The sequence below is a fragment of the Grammomys surdaster genome, unplaced genomic scaffold (assembly GCF_004785775.1).
Source record: "Grammomys surdaster isolate TR1022 unplaced genomic scaffold, NIH_TR_1.0 125767, whole genome shotgun sequence".
In the NCBI taxonomy this organism is placed as follows: Eukaryota; Metazoa; Chordata; class Mammalia; order Rodentia; family Muridae; genus Grammomys; species Grammomys surdaster.
In genome coordinates this window covers 702,866-722,911 of record NW_021620598.1, presented here as the reverse complement: position 1 = coordinate 722,911, position 20,046 = coordinate 702,866, and the positions used below count along the sequence as shown (strand labels likewise).

General features: G+C 51.8%; 1 protein-coding gene across 1 annotated transcript; it reads right to left on the bottom strand.

Moving 5' to 3' along the window:
• Positions 1-655: 655 nt before the first annotated feature.
• Bik (BCL2 interacting killer) lies at positions 656-19,725 on the bottom strand. The gene is made up of 5 exons (XM_028788781.1): positions 19,633-19,725; positions 3,735-3,906; positions 2,068-2,166; positions 1,540-1,657; positions 656-1,132 (listed from the first exon to the last, which is right to left on the bottom strand). The coding sequence occupies exons 2-5, from the start codon at positions 3,899-3,901 to the stop codon at positions 1,040-1,042; spliced, it is 477 nt and encodes a 158-aa protein (XP_028644614.1). The 5' UTR covers positions 3,902-3,906; positions 19,633-19,725; the 3' UTR covers positions 656-1,039.
• Positions 19,726-20,046: the final 321 nt, after the last annotated feature.

The following is a 20,046-nucleotide window of genomic DNA, read 5'->3' as shown; positions in this document are numbered from 1 at the left end:
CAAGCACCTCACCCAGAACTGGATAGTGTGGGACAATTCAAGGACACAAGGCATTTGGGAGCCCAAAGGAAGTGGTCACAGCCACTGGTAGTCATTGGGGGGGGGGGGGACAACACTGTTTTGGTGTCAGATGGGAATGGGCAGATGGAAACGAAAGTTCCAGGCTCCACTGCTGGAACCAAGTGGAGGCCCCGGTTGGTCTAGAAAGATAATAGGCCAGGCCTGGGGGAGGTATGGAACCTAGTAGTGGGAGGCCTGGCCCTCCTCTTGGTGTTCCTTGTGTAGCACACCCCAAAACCACAGCTCTTCAGAGAGCTGCACCTGCGCACACAGGAGGCGGACAGACTTCCCCATCAGGATGTCAGGCAGAAGGGGACACGACAGTGCAGTGGAGCTAGGCATGACAGCACAGAGACAGGCAGATCTCTGCATTCAAGGCCAGTCTGGGCTGCAGAGTGAGTTCCAAGACAGCCAGGGCTACACAGAGAAACTGGGGGGAGTGGAGCAACTTTGGGAGGCATTCTTATGGCCCTTGGGTACAGGTATGGTGCACAGGACTGGGGGCAGAGGCCACTTTAAATTCCCCCCACCATCTACATCCAATACCGCAGCAGCCCTGCAGAGGATCTAAGGGGAGGCTGGCTGGAGACATTTATTGAACTCTCCTGGAAACAACACTTTATTGAACTCTCCGCCCCAAAGGAATCTAGTCCAGTAGATTCTGTGCCTCAAGGCTTCACAGACAGGGGTGTGGCCAGCACTCCCCCCACTGGTGGCCACAGGACCAGCCTGCAGAGAGGAAGGTAGCAGGGGGTCAAGAGAGAAGGGCCAGCCAGGCCTCAGGGGCATTTAGCCAGTAATGCTCCTGAGGTATAGTGAATTCATTTGCCTTACAAAAACCCAGAAAACCTGTATGAAATCTCAGCACTCTCCTGAGTTAAATATAAAAAAAAAAAAAGGGAGTCAGAAAACAGCATGGTTAGGGTGCCGGCACCTCTAGGGGTTGTGGGGCAGAGGCCAGCCCTGCCCCAGCTGCACCTCACTGAAGCTGCAAATGCCAGGCCCCACCCAGCAGCAAGAGGACCAGCAGCACCATGGGAAACAGCTGCCCAGGGTCCTGATCAGGTGACACCTGTGGGACCAAGAGGGAAAGGTGAGTGAGGCCCAGGGACCACCCGGGGTGAGGAGACAGCTCTTGGGGACTCTATGCACAACCGGGGGACCTGGGACATAGTGTGAACATGGGGGTGAGCAGGGGAGGTGACCCAGAGACCAAGACTAAGAGCATCAACTTTTAGAGGAGGGCTCCCTGCAGGAAGTCTGTGGCCTGTGTGTACTTGAACCATCCCTCAGTTCACCAGCCAGTCAAGCTGTTGCTGCACACACTAAGGCTGCTGGGATGGGACAGTAGTGCGAAGAGATGGGGAAAAAACTCTAGAGAGGGGTGGAGACTGTGGCTAACTAGACAGCATGGCTAAGGAACTGCTGGCGGCCCTATGGGAAGGCTGACACGTGGACTAGAGGCTTCAAGGTTCTTACCCAGGCACCAGGAGTCAAGACTCTCCAGGACCAGATATTTTCCCTGAGGTTGGTGAGGCTTCCAATCAAGCTTCTGAAAATACCTCTGACACCTGTCTGGCTGTAGGTGACAGCGAGTCTGGAAGACGTGAGATGAGCAAGATGGTTACTATAGCCGGATAGGCACTGGAAGTGTACAAGTGTGACCCATTACAGCATGGTCCACAGAGAGCCCCTGTGCTCCTCTGCCTCTGCCCAGAGCCACCCCCAAGGAGCAGCTCCCACTCTGAAGGCCCCTGAGCCTCTGGGGCCAAACTCACTGCCTTGTGAGTTGGGATCTCTCAGGACTCTCCAGCCTGAGGGGCAACAGAAAGGGCCTGGATGGTGCTTGATCTACTGCTAAGGCCAGAGGGGGAATTGGGGGACCCACATGGGGGCTGGAAGGCAAGGGGTTTCAAGCTTGCCTGAGAACTTCCATGCTCTCTTCCAAGGTTTGCAGGGCTCCCTTGGGGCCCAGCCCTGTCTGGTTCCACCTGGGCAGCTGGTTACCTGTGCATAGCAATCCCAGGCAGCTGGACCAGACGGGGGCTCCGCAGACACAGGTCCATCTCATCACCGATGCAGGCCAGCCTCAGGGCCACCTGGTTTCTGCAGGAAGGCATACAGCAGTTTGGTGTGGTTAAGCTGAGGAGGCCATACCACACACCCAGCCCAGTTTCTATGGGACTCAGGACCCAGCAAGAGGAAGGCAGTGGGATACTGGGGGGGGGGGGAGGTCAGCAGCAAACCTTCCTGGTGTCCCACTCATCCATGGGTACACTTATATGAGTAAAAGCCATTTCAAATGTGCCCCCGCAGGATAAGCCACAGGCTACTAAGATACTAGGCAGAGGGGCCAACCTGGGACCTATCTCAGCCTGTACCCCATGTCTGCCTCTTGTGGAAGTCAGGGAGTGTCTTGTGAACCTGACTGGAAGTCAGGGACGGCTCACCCCAGAAAAACACCTGAAGTTTCCTTTGGGTCTTGGGGAAGGGCCTACCTACCTGGTGGGCTTTAGTGGTAGCCCTGGATGGTAGAGAGAAGCAAGTAGGGGTGTTTGGAGCCCCCTTCAGTTTGCTTCCTACAAACTTCCTACATCCTCCTGCTCCAAGACCTATCCCTGGTTCCCAGACTCAAAACACCTTCTCCAGAAGGTGAGCTGGAGAGCAGTAAACCATATTGAAGTGCATGCCTTCAATATGAGGAAATCTCAGGCTGGAGAAGTAGCTTGGCAGTTAAAGGTACGTGTTGGCTCTGGCAGAAGACGTGATTGTTTACAACCACCTATAATTCCAGTTCCAGGGGATGCAGCCTCCTCCTGAGTACTGCAGGCACCAGGGTTGTACACAGTGCACAGATGTACGTGCAGGCAAGCACTCATGCACATAAATCTTTTGAAACAATAAAAATTCTCCACTGAAACAGGAGCCACACTTGTGTGGTGAATACACACACACTGAAACCAGTCTGGCTAAGCCCTTCCTGGGGTTTGCCCACACATTCCACACCAGCAACGAAGCGGCTCACTGGAAAGTCCCTGCGGAGGGGATCTCGAGGGCCACCTGTGTCCTGGGTCTCTTCCTGATTCTGCTGGTCACAAGGGTTCGAGGAACCTGGAAGGGTTGCCTGGCAACCGGGTTGAGAGGTTTTAGTCCCGCCTATTCCCTGGGAGACCCCGCGGCCCCGCCCCCCCCCAGGAAAACACTGTCCCTAGCTTCAGTTCACTCAGGAATGGAGCAGAGAGTGAGGAGACACTAATTCCATCCTAATTCCACGGCCAGAGTGACAGCAAGCCCTGAAGCTGAGAGTGCACATGAAGAGCCTGTGCTGACCTGCCTGTGTGCAGAAGGACTCGCCCTGGCCAGTATAGCTGCTCTCTTTCTGCTGGGAAGTGACTTGTGGGTCTCAGAGCCTGAGCAGGGAGGGACCTTGTCTTCTAGACAGAGAGGCAACAACAGATAAGCCCTCTGCTAGTGAAACCAGATGGCCCAGCTTCAGGCTGCACTGTGCTGGTCCAGACACCCAGGAAACACACTGGAGCCCTGTGGGGGTGAGGAGCACCTCCTGGAGCTCCCTGCCCTATTTTCTCCCACCCTGCCTCCAACCCCCCTCTATCTAGAAGGTAGTGTTTCAACCCAGGTCCAGTGGAGGGCACTGGTCATTGGTCAGGCCCTACCTGCCTTCCAGGCACTCCATGAGGTCCAAGTCTCTCACAGAACTGACATTTTCTCCCCCAACAGGCTCCTTCATGCTGGGAGCCCCAGAGGCCACTGAAGGTTGGGGGACCTGGTCCTGTGGAAGAGTCTTGATGATGTCTCTGGCCATTAGTCTCGCCTCCGACATGTCTTCTGTAGGACAAAATAAGGCAGAGTGTGACTAGACCCTCAGAACTATGCAACGGTGACTACTGGGGCTCAGGACAACAGACCATAGTAGGCACTTGGTATGTGGGGTAGAGGAAGCCCCTGGGGACTGCAGGGCCTTGGTATCTGAGTGTTCCTGATTTCACATAAGCGAGACCATCTATCCCAAAACAGGCCACAAAGCTTCAACAGGCTTCTGGTCCTCTGTCCTTGTCCCTTGAAGATCAGGACATTCAAAGAATCTGAATAGACTCCCCACTGGCCCCACCCCAGTCTGTCACAGAGCGTGCTAATGCTGTTTGCCCAGCTAAAGCTCTGCACACCACCACCCAGTCACCAGACCTGAGCATCCAACCAAGTTTCTCCAAGGGCTGGGAGAAACTTAGACCATCGAGTGCTCGTCTGTACCATACAAGCATGAGGCCCTGACTTAAGACCTCCAGAACGCACGGCAGGGCACAGTGCTACATGCTCGGAACTCCAGTCCTGGGGAGCTGGAAACAGAGTCCATGGGGCTTGCAGGCCAGCCAGCCCAACTTCATCAGTGAGCCCTAGGTTCCAGATTCTGTCTCAGAAACCCAAGTCAGGGCTGGAGGCAGGGGTTAGTCAATTAGAGCCAGTGTGTACTGCTCTTGCAGAGAACCAGAGTTCAATTCCTAGAATCCAAATCAGCAGCTCACAACCACTTACAAACTCCAGGTCCAGGGGATCAGAAGCCCTCTTTTGTCCTCCAAGGGCACCCGAAATCTCACACACATATGTATACAACAGCCTTGAATACACAATTAGAAATCTTTGGGGGGAGGGGACCCAAGGTGAACAGCTCCTGGGAGAACAGCACCCAATGTTGACCTCTTCCCTCCACATGTGTGCACACACGAGTACATACATACACACACATGTATACACACCCACACATAAAACATGCATATATGCCGGGCGGTGGTGCACACGCCTTTAATCCCAGCACTTGGGAGGCAGAGGCAGGCAGATTTCTGAGTTCGAGGCCAGCCTGGTCTACAGAGTGAGTTCCAGGACAGCCAGGGCTACACAGAGAAACCCTGTCTTGAAAAAACAAACAAACAAACAAACAAACAAACATGGATATACATAAAAGTTCTTCATGACTCCAGGTCTTCATGCCTGAAGGCTCCGGTGAGATAGAAAAAGTGACTGTCACTTTTCTCTTTCTGACCATCTATGACAGAAACATGGGCCATGACCCTAGTAATGGGGGAAGGAAGAATGTCAGACTCTGCTGCTCCACATGTAAGAATAACCTTCTTGCCTCTGTGACCATTTCTTCTGAGCTGCTTGGGCCACCATCCAACTCTCGACTCTCCCAGTCCCTCCAATGTCCTGCTCTACACAGGCTATGTGCCTCAGCAAGTCACCAAGTCCTGGGTCTCTGAAGTGAGCAGATGCTCAGGGCTCCAGCTCTGTCCCTGGGGTCCTCAGCCCTGACTTTATGAAGAGCACAACTCACGGGGTTTACTGTTTTCGTCCTGGAGATGGAAACTGAACCTCATGTAAGACAGGACAGTGTGTGCCACTGGACTACACCTCCAGCCTTATTCCTTGTTTACTTACTTATTTTCTTAGTCTAAGTGTGTGTGTGTGTGTATGATAGAAGGGGACAATGGCACAGTGGCCATGGGGAGGTAAAAGGACAACTTTGTGGAGTCTGTTCTCTCCTTCTGTGTTCACACAGGTTCTAGGAATCGCACCGAGGTCACTAGGTTTGCAAAGCAAAGCACCTTCCACACTGAGCCTCCTCCAAGGCCCTCAACACTCCCTGCCAAGGCCCTCAACACTCCCTGCCCCCCACCCGATTTTGAGACAGGTTTTTTATGTAGCCCTGGATGTCCTGGAACTGTCTCTGGAGACCAGCACCAGGAAGCAGAAGCAAACGGATCTCAAGTTCAAGGCTGAGATTAAAGGGATGGGTCACTATTCCCCTCCCCTTTTGTGTCTGCTATTCCTGTGGAGTAATTATGGCAAATGGGCAAAATGAGATGAGAGACCTCCATGATCCCACACTGGTCAGTCCTTCCTCTGAACACTTTTGTAGCCACATTCGCATCTCCCAAACCAAGGTGGCTACGTAGTGCTTTGCAGCCCCCTTTCCCTCAAGCTCTTGTCAGAGGCTTCATTTTGCTCTCTAACCATCCCTCAACTCCTGCCAGGATCTCTTCTGCACCAGCATTCATGGAGGTCCATCAAGACCCCCACACACATTATTTTAAGTAAGTATGTGAGTACACTGTTGCTGTCTTCAGACACACCAGAAGAGGGCATCGGATCCCATTCCAGATGGTGGTGAGCCACCATGTGGTTGCTGGGAACTGAACTCAAGACCCCTGGAAGAGCAGTCAGTGCTCCTAACTGCTGAGCCATCTCTCTAGCCCTTATCTTGTATTTCCTACCCAAAGAAATATATGTGATCACCTCAGAGACCTTCTATACAAAACCAGAAGGAGGGTTCGTTGTGACAATGATAATTATGATAAATGAGTCACAATATGTGATTAAGAAACATGGTACCGCTAGTGGAGAATCTGTTCATAAACTTAATAATTTCTCAACTAGAAGGAGTCAAGCAGCCAACCATCAAACAAATCCAGGAGGCAGCCCACATAGAGAAGGCCCAGCATGGAGTGGTCCAGAAGCACCGTTATCTCTTTGATGTTCAGAGGAATAATATTGCCGTGGCCTTGGAGGTCTCTCTAGCTATACAGAGCACGTAAGGAGGTAAAGAGTCCCCTGGACCACCATATTTCTATATTGGCCGTGATGCACCGCAGGAGGCAAGAGCATATGATAATAAACGGGTGGAAACCTGAAGAGCAGAGCATCTCTGTACAGCAGCAAACGGAGACCATTGCTGAGGGCACTTCGGATCTAAAGCTGCTCACAAAAGCAAGCTTGGCCAGTTAAGTGAACAAATCCACCTCAGCTGAGACTGGCAGAGAGCTACCTAAATGGGAACTAGTCGGTGTGACAAACTCTTCCCGCATGCCATCTATTGAAGTTACAGTGTACCTTTTCTAAGAAATGACCAAGGTCCATTTAATGGCTTAAACCCACTGTCCAGTCCACAGGTATTTCTGACCCTTGCAGCTGAAATTGTCTGCAGATCACTTGGGAATAAGCAACTAGCAGCAACTTGCTGCCTGACTAAAACTAACAAGTTATAAACTTATCATAAGCTATACCTCCTTACAAGAAAGTGACAATTAAAACAGAAGGAGAAAGGGGGTGGGGAGAATGAATTAATTCAAGAATTCAAGCCAGGGCAGGCCCCCTCCTGACTGTCATGAACGTAGAGGTGAAGCCTGGAGCTTCAGAGCTGCAGCATCCAGCCAAGGACAGTAAACGGGGCAGTAGAGCAAGCCAGTAACCCACTCCCTGCCTTCCCAGTAGGTTCAAATTCCCATTCAGGTTCCAATTCTTGCGGTCAGAGGCTTCCTGAGCTCCCAGTGGTGACTCCACATCTGTAATGACTCCACCCCCATGAGACAGGCTAGACTCTGACTTCCCGTAGTTCACCCCACATAGTACCCAGCAACCAATGATGGTGTGGATCTTAACACCCCAACACAAACACTTGTAGCCTGAGATAGTCCTCAGGAGGCTAAGGCAGGAGGATTGCTTTGAGTTCAAGGCCAGTCTAGTACTTTCTAGTCTAGTCAGGGCTTCAGGAAGCAGAGACCTTTCTTAAGAGAGAAGGGGGGGGGGGGTGGGGAAGGACGAGGGAGAGGGGGGAGGAGGGGGGGAGAGGGAGAACTAAAGAAATAAGTAAAGAGAGAGAGAGAAAAGAAAGAGAAAAGGGAAAGAAAGGAAAGGAAAAGAAAAATGAAAAGAAGGCATTGAGCAGCCCTAAGAATCCAAAATTCAAAACCTTGAGCCCCAATATCATACCACATGTCTGATGGCTTAGAGTGTGAGAACTTTATCCCATGCACAGAATTATGTAATATTTCATATAAATTACCCTCAGCCCATATGTGAAAGTGCGTAGGAGAGGTAAGGGTAACTGAATTCATGAGTAGGCTCTGACCTGGACCCTGTGCTATTTCCTTGTGTGTGTGCGCGTGTGTGTGTGTGTGTGTGTGTGTGTGAGTGTGTATACAAGTATGCATGAAAAGGCCAGAGGTCAGCATACGTTGCTGTCTTCCTTGGTTGTCCTCCGCTTGTTTTTTGAGGCAGGGTCCTTCCCTCGGGCCTGGAGTCCTTTCTGCTGGGCAGCAAGCCTCAGCGATCCTCCTGTCTCTGCTGCTCCTGCTCTAGGGTTGCAGGCAGGCATGGCCAAGCTTGGCTTTCTGTTTCCGGTGCTGAGGAAATCAACAGCCATCTTCCAGAACCCAGCCCTTAATATATCTCATTATATATAAGCAGATGATAGCTTAAATCCCAAACAATCCTAAGATGGTACAAAGGTCCTGCTGGCTTGGGCCTGCTTCCCTACCCTGCACAAGGCTGTGGTCAAAGTGCTTGTAAAGATTCCTTTATTTAACCTCCCAGCAATCCAGTGAGGGGCAGCGCACTTGCCTAGCATGCACAAGACCCCGGCTTCATCCCCAGCGACACACAGAGACACACAAGAACCACCCTGAAAGTGACTTTCTGTTCAAAGAGAACAAACACTGGGTCTTAAAAAAGTTCATACTGAGCCAAGAATGGATGGTGACCTAGGACTTCCCGTCCGTTTCCCAGGCAGACTAATGTCCATCGTAAAGCGGAGTGACTGCAGGCACAGTGCACAAAGCCATCCTCTAGAGGGCACGAGACTAAACACTGGTCTCCATTCACCGTCACTTCCTGTACTAAAGAAAGAGACGGCTGGAAGTCTAGGCACTTGGGGGACTAGAACATAATCTGGGACCCCCAGGTGTCTCAGGGCTTGAGACAGGTGACTGTCAGCAGTGCACCTCAAGTGCGAGGGCTCAAGGAGCCTAGTGCACTCAAGGTAACATCATCAGCCACAGCAGGCATGAGGGCGTTGCAAGCTCCAGGCTTTGAGAATCCATATAAGGGTACCATTGTTCTCCCTTCCAGAAGTGGAAAAAGAATACACGTCCAGAGTTTCTGTCTCAACAAAGAGGTGGCTGTCTCCCCTTCCTGAGAGGAAGGTGGAGAAAAGGTGGACATCTGTTCCTGATGAGAGCTCAAATCTCACAGGAGCTGCAGGAGCCAGGCTGCGAGGATAAGAAGCGTAAACACAGCCACAGCCACAGCACCTGCTGGGCAACACCTTTGCCTGGAGGCAGAAGCTGTGGACTACAGCGGGAGGGACAGGGGCTCCACCTGCTCAGTACACCTGCAGACAGAGCTGCAAGACTATAAAGTAGGAGCAAGACCCCTAAACCCCCAGGTCAGGACCTGTGGAAGGGGGCCGAGCAAGGTCCCCCAGAATCACCCGTGTGCTCAAACAGGTACCTCAAAACTCTTGCCACATTTGTCCCAGGGAGTACTTGCCAGGAGTTACAAAGAAAAGGGGAGAGCAAGGATCTGGAATACAGAGATGCCAGCTTGTCTTTAGCTAGCTTGGCTGGAAGCCACTCAGAGCCTCGATGGGCCATGACAGACCCTTTCCCAGGCTGAGCTTGGACTCCATAGGAGCCATTCCCAACCCTGGCCAGCAGCCAGCAATGCCACCATCTATCTCACAGGGGCAGCCTGACCTCATGACCCTGTCACTGTGCTGCCAGCTTACTGAAAGGCAGGGAGGAGACAGTAGGGCTGACATAGAAGGCAGGACTCGGAAGCCACAGATGTCCTGCACGGGGGCAAGGACTAGGCTCAGCATTAGGACACCTGGGGGGTCTCCTCCCTCCTGCTAAGCCTCCTTAACAGGTCAGCAGGTGTGTGTGTCTCTGTAGCATCATACTGTGGAATATCAGAGTAAACAAACATAGGTCAATACGCCAAAGTCACTAGCTCCATACACCAAGCCAAACGGATTTCACTGATCAATCATGGTGGCATACACCTTTCATCTCAGCACTCCAGAGGCAGAGGCAGGGGGATCTCTGTGAGTTTGTTCCAGCCAACTTGGTCTATATAGTGAGTTCCAGGCCAGTCAGGGCTGCATAGTGAGATCGTATGGAAACAAAACAAAACCAAAAAACCAAAAAAGCCAGTTGAACACAAATGCATTTTTTTTGGCTATCCTTTCCTTTTTTAAAAATTTTTATTTATTTATTATATGTAAGTACACTGTAGCTGTTTTCAGACACACCAGAAGAAGGCATGGGATCCCATTACAGATGTGAGCCACCATGTGGTTGCTAGGAATTGAACTCATGACCTCTGGAAGAGCCGTCAGTGCTCTTAACCACTGAGCCATCTCACCAGCCCAACACAAATGCATTTTTTACAGTAACAAAAAACAAAACAAAACCAAAAACCAGTTGAACACAAATGCATTTTTTACAGTAACAAACAAACAAAAAACAAAACAACCAAAAAAAAAAAAAAAAAGGAAGGAAGAGGAAAAAGAAGGCTTCAGGTCAAGTTAACCTTGTAAGATCTTCATACAGAACTCTAAAGCTCCTACGTAAAGGATGGGAAAGAAGCAGGTGTTATGGCACAGGCTGTAATCCCCCGACTCAAGAGGTGGATGATCATGAGTTTAAGGCCAGCCTGGTCTACATACCAAATTAGAGGACATCCTGAGCTACCTGAGGCTTTATCTCAAAACACCAAACATAAAATAATAATAGATACCATCAAAGATGCAGATAAAGAGAGACACGGACATGCTTATAGCCAACGTGTCTTGGCGTGGTACAGACTAGCAGAAGCGTGTGCAAACGTGTGTGTCTGCATGTGCCTGTGAGTGTGGGCCTTTTGGGTGGTCCTTGTAGAATTATGTCCAGAACCTCGATGCCCTGAGGCTCAGGCCAGGGGTGACTCAGCATGCAAAACCATTTCCCTGGGAAAGCAGGCCAGGCCCTAATTTGCATCTGTCCCCTCCTTCTCTTCCTTCTCTCCCCAAACTCCAGCTTTCACCTCTCTACCTTCAGCTCCACCTCAGAGCAGACCCATGTTCCCAACCCACCCCAGGCAGGGGCCACAACGGGATGGAACTTCAGCCCTGAAACTGGACACCTAGCATTCACCTTGACCCTGCCCTGACAAGCTGAGCTGCAAGCATCTCCAGCACCAGGTGGCTGCTGATACCAGAGGCCTGAGAGAACCAGCCCTGCAGGAGGGTCAGACACCCATCTCTGGCTTCCTTAGAACCCTCTTGGACTCCACAGCTTACGTCTTGATGGGCCCAGGACAGTCCTCACTCTGACCTCATCACCATCCTAACTAACCTCAACTCACCTTTCCCATCTCCAGGACTCAATTTTCCTACATGCTGTTCAGTGGCGATAAGGCAGCTGCATTGCTGGGGCTCCATTAAGAGTCCTAGGGCTTGCCCCTGTTAGAACCTGAGAGGTGTGTAAGCAAGGGTCAGCTGTGTGTGGATCTGCTCCCTCTGTGTCCAGTGTAACTCGTCCAGCGTAACTCTCCTTCCGCCATCAGAAACCAGCTCAGTTCATCTAAGCCCTTCCCATGAGCCTCTGTGTCCACCTAAGGTCAAGAATCAAAATGCAGAGGGCAAACACACGTGACCCAGGGCTGGGTAGAGTCCCGAGAGGAGGGTCCTTGCAGAGGCATTGCTCTGCTGTCAATCATCCTACCAGCCCCACCCCCTCCCAGGCTCATCTCTAGCAGACCCCCACCAGGCAGAAGCCTCAGAGCTGACCTACCACAACTCTGGATCCCCAGACCCTCCTCCCCCTCACACACATCCCTATCGAGTGCCACGCTACACTTATTCTTTCTTTCAGCCTTGGCCTTTGCTCTGACCACACCCAGGAACTGGGCCATGCTATGACCCTAGACCTTTGCAAATGCAGTGACCACCATCTGCGCATGCTCAGGAAATCAGTCCTTCCTATGTGTCCGGAAGAGCTCAGCTCAGGTATCGTGTTCTCAGACGTTAGGAGCCCTCAGAGTTCACAAATGTTCTCTGCCTCTCTTGACCTCTGTCCAACTCTAGTGGATATTGCTGTTTCCTTTGTGATTTAGAGCATGGACACAGGCTGCTGGGTGTCCTTGGGCAGGTTAGTAAACTGACTGAGCCTCATGTCTTCTCGCTTCTAGGCTGTGTAGGGGCCCAGGGATACAACCCATGTTGACAGACCCGGTAGAGAGTGAGCAACTGAAAAACAGGACTGCTATTAGTGTCTGTGTCCCACTTCCAACATACGACCTGACACGGAGCAGGTGTTTGTTCAGAGAATAAATGAAGGCTGGGTATTCCCAGAAGGCCCAGTGTGACACCCCCAGGAAACTGCACTGGTTTTTATTAACAAGGTTACTTCCTTCCTTCCTTCCTTCCTTCCTTCCTTCCTTCCTTCCTTCCTTCCTTTCTTCCTTCCTTCCTTTTCTTCTGACAAGGATCCTTCCATGAAAGAACACACCTACCCAAGTCTCCATCCAGGCTGCAGCCCACACCTACCTTACTACGTGCTCATGGTAGAAGTACCTGCTGCCAGTTCCGAGCCCTGTTTTACCCAATGAAGTCAGGATGCAAATCCAAGCTGACCATACCACGCCACAGATGAGCAATGCAGTGATCCCCCACAGGCTAGCCTGTCTTTGGTGACCCACTGTGCCCTCAGCTGCGTGACCACAGGCTCATCTGGAAACCGGGCATGCTCTCTCCCTCCCAGGAGCAAAGACAGATCTGGCCAGTTCGGCCCTGCAGGCACCAGGGTGGCTTCAGTCCCTGGCAGTAACCCCCATGCTACATCTTGTCAGGTGTCCCTGACACCAAGGAGGCAGGACTCTGCTGCCCACCTCACAGATGTTCAAACCAGGAGCAGATGGGGTCTGTCTGGGGCTACATGGTCACCTGGCTGGGTCGCTGGGGGATGTTATTTCTGGTCTTTACCATTAGAACTCCTTACTGCCCTTCCCAGGAACCATCCCAGTCCTGGACCTTGAAGTTGGAATGTCCCGTGCCAGTAGTGTATCCAACTTGGGAACAACATATGGGGAAGACAGACCCTACTCTGTCTCTACTATGTGACCACAGACCAGTCACCTAACCTCTCTGTCCCTAACTGACAGAATATCCTGGAAAGGACTGACTACTACAGGGGTGCTAAGATGAGAAGACACACACACACTGTTACCCACTTTCTGTCACCGACCAGGGCTTCCATTAAAGCTGAGCCATTGAATCAGCAGAGTCGAGGTAGTCAGAAACACAACCAGCAAGTGACCAAAGCCCCTATATTCCACTCCAAACAGGTAAGTTCACTCTCTCGGGAAGGAGCGACAGCTACCAAAATTGTGCATGCGCGTTGAGACGTATGCGCCATGTGACTTCCTCCAGGCATCCTGCAGGTACCCAGCAGCCTGGGGAAACTGAGTGGGCAGTGAGTTCGAATTCTCAGCCTCCATACGAAAGCCTGGTATGAGCTGTGCTGTGTGGTGGCAGCGTGCACCTTTAATCCCAGCACTGAGGAGGCAGACTCAGATGGATCCCTGAGTTTGAAGCCAGCCTAGTCTACAGAGCAAATTCCAGGACAGCCAGGGCTGTCTCAGCAAACAAAAACAAACAAGCAAACAAAAAACCAAAGCAAAACACAAAAGCCTGGGCTGCTGGGGCTTGGCCTGACTCTTGCCGAGGTAGGAGGATCCCCAGGGGCTCACTGCCCGGGGGCAGTCTAGCCAAATCGGTGAACTCCAGGTTTAGTGAGACACTCTGTCCCCCAAAATGTAGGGAGTGATTGAGGGAGACACCCATCACTGACTTCTGGCCTCTACACACCTGTCCGTTCACATACACACACAGGACATAGATACACCTACACGCACAAACTTATCTCTCAAAGGAAGAGAGCTATCAGGATGGGGGAGGAGGGAGGCCATAGAAGGGGCGTGGCATTTCTACCACAGATGCGTCCACCATCGGTCATTCTGATTCCATGCCTGTGGAATCCAACACCAATTCAAAGAAAATCAACAATTCCCGTTAATGGCTCAAACTGGTGGGAAATAGAGATGGCTGTCTTAAAGTATTTTCTTTTCCCCAATCCGGACTCAGGACCCCATTCCCAGGAACCTGCAGACATCCAAAACAGTTTGCTTGGGGGTGGGGTGGGTGGGGCTCATTTCCCAGCAGTGACACAGAAGCAGTAGAAAAGGAAGGAAGACAGGGAGGAAAGAGAAAGGAAGGGACCATTTGTCTGTGGGTGTTGTCCAGTAACTCGGAAAGTGGTGGCCTGGAAGTAACCCCACAGGCTCAAACCCTCAGTGTGGCCTGTGTCTGTCACCGACAACTTCAGCGCTGCCCCTGAGCACAGGCGCTGTTAGAGTGATCTATCTTATTTCTTGTGTTTTGCCTGTATGTATGTGCACCTGCACATGCAGTGCCCTTGCAGGCCAGAAGAGGGCATCGGGTCCCCTGGAACTGTAGTTACAGGTGGTTGTGGATGGCCTACCCTGGATACAAATATTCACGTTTCACGGGTCATGGAGCCATTCATAGTTATCTGTAAAAGACCTCACAGAAGAAAGATTTAGAAGCAAACCTTTGAAGAGGGCAACGGAACTTACAGAAGTGATTGCCAGGGGACAGGGAGCAGTCCTTAGCTTAGACAGCCAATGTAAACTTTTGTTGTTTTAGACTAAGTACCCTGGGTTTAAGGCTGGCCTTGAACTTCTTCTGATCTTCTTGTCTCTACCTTGTGAGTGCTAGGATTCCAGATACACTCTACCATGTTTTCTGCAGTACTGGGAAAAGACCCCAGAATTTCATGGAGAATTTCATTTCATGGAGCCCACTGCCAACTGAACCATCCTCTGCCCCAAGCTTAAATGTTGGACAAAGGGCATTTAATTGCTTATCATCCTGGACCCCAGCACCTAGTTGCTCTCCAGGTCCCTAATTTGCCCTCACCTCCAGTGCCCCTGAAGATTGCACAAAGACACATAAGGTCATTCAGCTGTGTATCGGGAAGGCACCCACTCAGGTTCTGTTTCCCTCTTGCCAGGCACATGACCAGAGAACCTGCAAGTGTTTTGTTTAACACGTATTTCTCTGAGGGAAACTCCCCTGTCAAGACAGGCCCTCTGAACCTCTGGGTTCTGTGTAACTTTGGACAGATTCCCTTAGGCCTCCTGGACCCCTAATTCCTTTTCAGGGAACAGAGGCTCGGAGGTATGTTTGCCTGGTTAATCCTCTTTGAGAATACTCCAGTCTGGGACTGCAACTCTGTGGTAGAGCACCTGGGCAGTACACCAGAGCCAGGCCAGGCTTTGTCCAGTCTGAAGGGGAAATATAGCGATGTAACAATTCTCCTGATTGCCTGATTGAGTCTAGAATCAAAATCAATCTCTCTCTCTCTCTCTCTCTCTCTCTCTCTCTCTCTCTCTCCCTCCCTCCCTCCCTCCCTCCCTCCCTCCCTCCCTCTCTCTCTCTCTCTCTTTCACACACACACACACAAACACACACACACACACACACACACACACACACCAGAACTCTGTGCTTTTCTGTCCCCATTAGAGAAGGCCTGAGTAGCAAGCTACCTCCTCCCCTTTCAGCTTCTAGGTTCTTCGTATGCTCTGGAATGTTTGAGCATGAAGAGGAAGCACCAGAGCTGACTGGGTTCCTCTGGAAGGCGGATTCCATCCTCTCCCTTCCTTCCGGTGGTGTTGGGCTCTTACCTAGACCCTTTCACTACACCTTTAGCGTTCCATGCCCCAAGTAGGCCAGGGGACCTGCTTGCTTTTCAGTCCTCTGTCTTCAGGACAGAATTCAACTGCTCCTGATAGAAATCAACTACCCCTCATTCTGCTGTCCCAGCAGCTTCGGACCCCCGACTTGGATAGGGCACTTGGCCCTTTATGGCCTCATTAAATGTTTGCTTGTCTGTCTACCCAGGCAAGGTTCTCTGCAAAAACAGCAAGAATGAGCAGCTCACGGGGACGGGGTGGACAGTGCCCCTGCGTGGATGACCCTGACGTGGTCTCCAGCACACAGCCTTTCCACCAGATGGTCAGGCAGGCTCTCCTTCACTGCCCTTCCCGGCATGGTAATCTTCCTCTCAGCTTGGGTAACTGGGCACCAAGTTTTCTCCCATCTCCAGAAAAACAGGTTTGCTTGGCAGTGCCCAGAGAATGTTTTGTGTTGTCACAACTCAGTGTTGACACTAGGTAAATCAGCTGCCCTCTCTGTGCCACCCTGTGCCCTGCCCTCTGCCGCCTGCCTTCAGGGCCAAGAAACGGGCCTGGAATGTATTTGCTAACACTTTTCTCCTAAGGCTTGGCTTCAGCCAACCAAGGACAGGAGAAAGGAAACCGCCACATGCGTCCAGTCCAGACCCACTGCTGGCTTCCTGGTGGCCACTACCAACAAAAGCCGGGCATCGTTCAGCACTTCCTTGAAACAGCTTCAGAATTGTTCTGGGCAGAGAGCAAAACAGCGATTCCTCTGGCAGGATTCGCTCCGCCAGCCGCAGAGGAAGCAAGAGCCATTAATTGTCCATGAATGTAAGCGATTCACTGAAAACAGGATGCTTTCCAGGGAGAGGGGGAAGTTCTGTCTGTGGCAGGACAGCTTGAAGTCTCACTGGCCAGTATGGCCTTCCAAATACCCCTGCCCTTCTACTAAGAGAGGTGGAAGGAGAACATAAGACAGGATGGCGAACTGTACCCTGTTTCTTTTCTTTCAAGACAGGGTCTCCTGTATTCTAGGTTGGCCCTCCAACTCAATATGCAGCCAAGAATGAATGACCTTGAACTTCTGCTCCCTCCTGGGTGCTAGCTAGTGTTGTCCTCCATCCCTGGTTTATGCAGTGCTGGGAGCTGAACCCAGGAATCTGTGTGTGTTATCCAGCCTCTCTACCATCTGAGCTACATCTCCAGTCCATGAGCTCTGGTTTCTTTGCTCTCAGTGAATCCAGCAGTGATTACGTGACTGTATATCAACCACTTTACAGTGACCAGCATGCAGGTGACCCCTCCATCCAGAGAGGGTCCAGGCTATAATGGGTACCCTAGACCTAACATTTGATGTTCCTTGTCTCACAGTACCTGCAGGCTACAGAAGGTCAGGACACGAATACATGAGATTATTTCAGACATCCCAGGGCTTAGGACAGTACAACTAACGGGTGAGATGACAGCAAGGGCAGACGTGGAGGGGTTGTCAGAGAAGGTGTCTGGAAACAAAACAAAAGGCAACTTTAAAATGTTACCGGGGGACAGCTTAGAAGGTAAGTTAAGTGAACTTGTCACCAACTGGGAAAGTGACACTGTGTTTTCTTTTTCTTTCTTTCTTTCTTTCTTTCTTTCTTTCTTTCTTTCTTTCTTTTTTTTTTATCTTTTTTATTTTTTGAGATAGGGTTTCTCTGTGTAGCCCTGGCTGTCCTGGAACTCTCTCTGTAGACCAGGCTGGCCTCGAACTCAGAAATCCGCCTGCCTCTGCCTCCCAAGTGCTGGGATTAAAGGCGTGCGCCACCACCGCCTGGCAACACTGTGTTTTCAAGCTCAGGCTGGAAGCCAGCATCCTCTGGCAAGATGCACAATTTAAGTTAAGAAAATTAAAAAAAATAAGTATCATAGGTCCATAACCCCAGGATCTCAGAGGCACAAGAATCGAGAGTTCAAAGACAGCCTGAGCTATAACGTGTGACCCTGTCTCTGAAATACTAAAGAGCAAACACACAGACAACCTTGAAAACCTAACTCTGGAGGAACAACAGAGAAACAGCGGCCAAGGTCACTGTCAGCTCTGTGACCTTGAAGGGAAGGTGCTGTGGTTAGATATGATGTGTGTATGTGTGTGTGGGGGGGGTCTCCAAAGCTTGGAGTGTTGACATTTAGTCCCCCTTGTGAGGTACTTGGGGGGGGGGGAACTCAACCTCACTGTGAGGTGTAGAGGATAGACCTTTGGGAGGTGGGTAAAATGCACAATGTATGTCTTCTGCCAGTGGGAGGGCGTCACCCAATATGGCCCCTCAACCCTACATGAACCCAGAATCGTGAGCCAGAATAAATTTCACTTCTTTACAACTTAATTCAACCTGAGGCATTGCAGCTTACTAGCAACAGAAAGCAAACTAAGAGTCAGCTCTCCGGAGGCAGTCAGGATTGAGAATGCAAGGCTAGCCTCTGCCACATAGTGAGGCCTTACTTAAGAAAAATGGCAGTACGCACAGAGCCCTGAGTTCCATCCCCAGCTACAAATAAACTGGGCACAATAACTATACCTGGAATCCTAGAAGTCAGGTGGTGAGGGTATGAAAATCAGGAGTTTCCATCCTCAGCTACATAGTGAGCTGGGGGCCAGCCTAGGCTACATGAGACTATGCCTCAAAACAAATAAAGAGTATAGAGGGGAGAAAATTGCGGGGGTGGGAGTGGGGTGGGGGGTGGGAAGAGTGAGTCATGGAGAGGGGCAAGGGTGGGAGATCAGGAGTGCCACCTGTCCTAGGCAGGACACTAGATCCAAAGGCAGCTAAGTGCCCCAGATGACCCTTCAGTGGATGTCTGTAAAGTGGCAACAGTACGCATGCCTCAACGTAGCATTGCTGAGTAGCTCAGCCGCTTCTTGGGTGAGGTCCCTCCCCACCAGGCTACACCAGGATGCATTTCAGAAACTCAACAAACTGAGGTCCAGAATGGCGGAGGAGCCTCTGGAAAGCTACACAGTCAGAACAGAAAGTAGGTCACGGGGAGAGGGGTTGTTCTGGCTTCTAAGAAAACTCTCCAGCCTTTGAAGGCGCCAGCTCTATGTGACTGCTGGGACATAAGCCTGTTACTCTATCTGAAATGAGGCCTGCTTCCCGGAGGTTAAAATTAAGGTTCACTGATAACTCAACCCGCACTCCCCAAAGTAGGTACGCAGCTGGCTCCAGACCACAGAAACAGTGTTATCACCTGCAGCGACAGCAACAATAAACAACAACACTTTGCAGGGGTGGCTCAGTACACTTCAGAACAGCAATTAAGTTTACAAAACCACCTGCAGCCTCATCCTCAAGGCTACAGGGCCGGAGAGGACAGCAAAAGTGACGCAAGTACTGAGCCCCCAGTGCTGGTTGTGGCTGGAATGCGGGCGACCTTGATAGACCCTCGGATGCCCGCCCGGTCCCTGCGCCTGGGCGCGGGCAGGTGGCGAGGAGCTTCGGGGAAGCAAAGGTCTGAACTACTCAGGTCGCCTAAGAAGGCCCTTCTGCTGCCCCTCGTAGATGTATGTCCTCGGGTCCCAGAGGGGACAGAAGCGAAGCTGGGTTCTGTCGGGGACAGGTGTGAACTACCAGGATCCTCCAGGGAGGGACAGATGCTAACTCTCGGGTCCTCGCGGAGACAGGTGCGGACGCCATCTTCCGCCTGCGGCCCGGGCTGAGCCTGGCCGCCCTACTGTGGCAGTGCCGCGCCCTGGTCTCTAGCTGCTCCCCCTAAGTTTTCGACAACGAGGGCACGGCGACAGAAAGGCCACTTGCTCACCGCGTCCTGGAGCCAGGACGCAAAGGCCACCCCAATACACGGACGCGCAGCGAGACACGCGGACTCAGCTAGCACCTTCTGGGGTGTCAGACGCGGAGGGGACGTTTCGGAGCCGGGGCCACCGAGGGACTTGGACACGGGTCCCCAACCTTCCAGCCAGTTGGGTTAGGGCTACCCGGCGCTTACCTGCCGGGCTGAGCTGGCGTAGCGGCGGGCGAGCTGCCCGAACACCTCTCGGCTGGGACGCCGGTGGCGGAGTCGGGGGCGCTGGCTGGGGGCGGGTTATTGTGAGCGGCGGGCTGGGCTCTGATAGGTGGCCGCGCCCGCCCCACCCCTCTCCTTTAACCCCTCCCTCCGGGACCCCAAATCCCAGTCCCCAATAAGTGGCTATGGAACCGCTGTTTTAAAGTCGTTAACTTGCAAACGTCCTGCCACGGTGTCTGTGCCAGTGTGTCTGCGAGTGTGCTCTCCGCGCCCGAGTATCCGTAGACCCGCCTCTGCCATCGCCGTGGTCAAGCCTAGCAAGGGCTGCCTACTTGGTCCTCACAGTACTCCTAAAGGCTCGGTGATTTTCCCTGACCACTTACCCATGTGAAAACT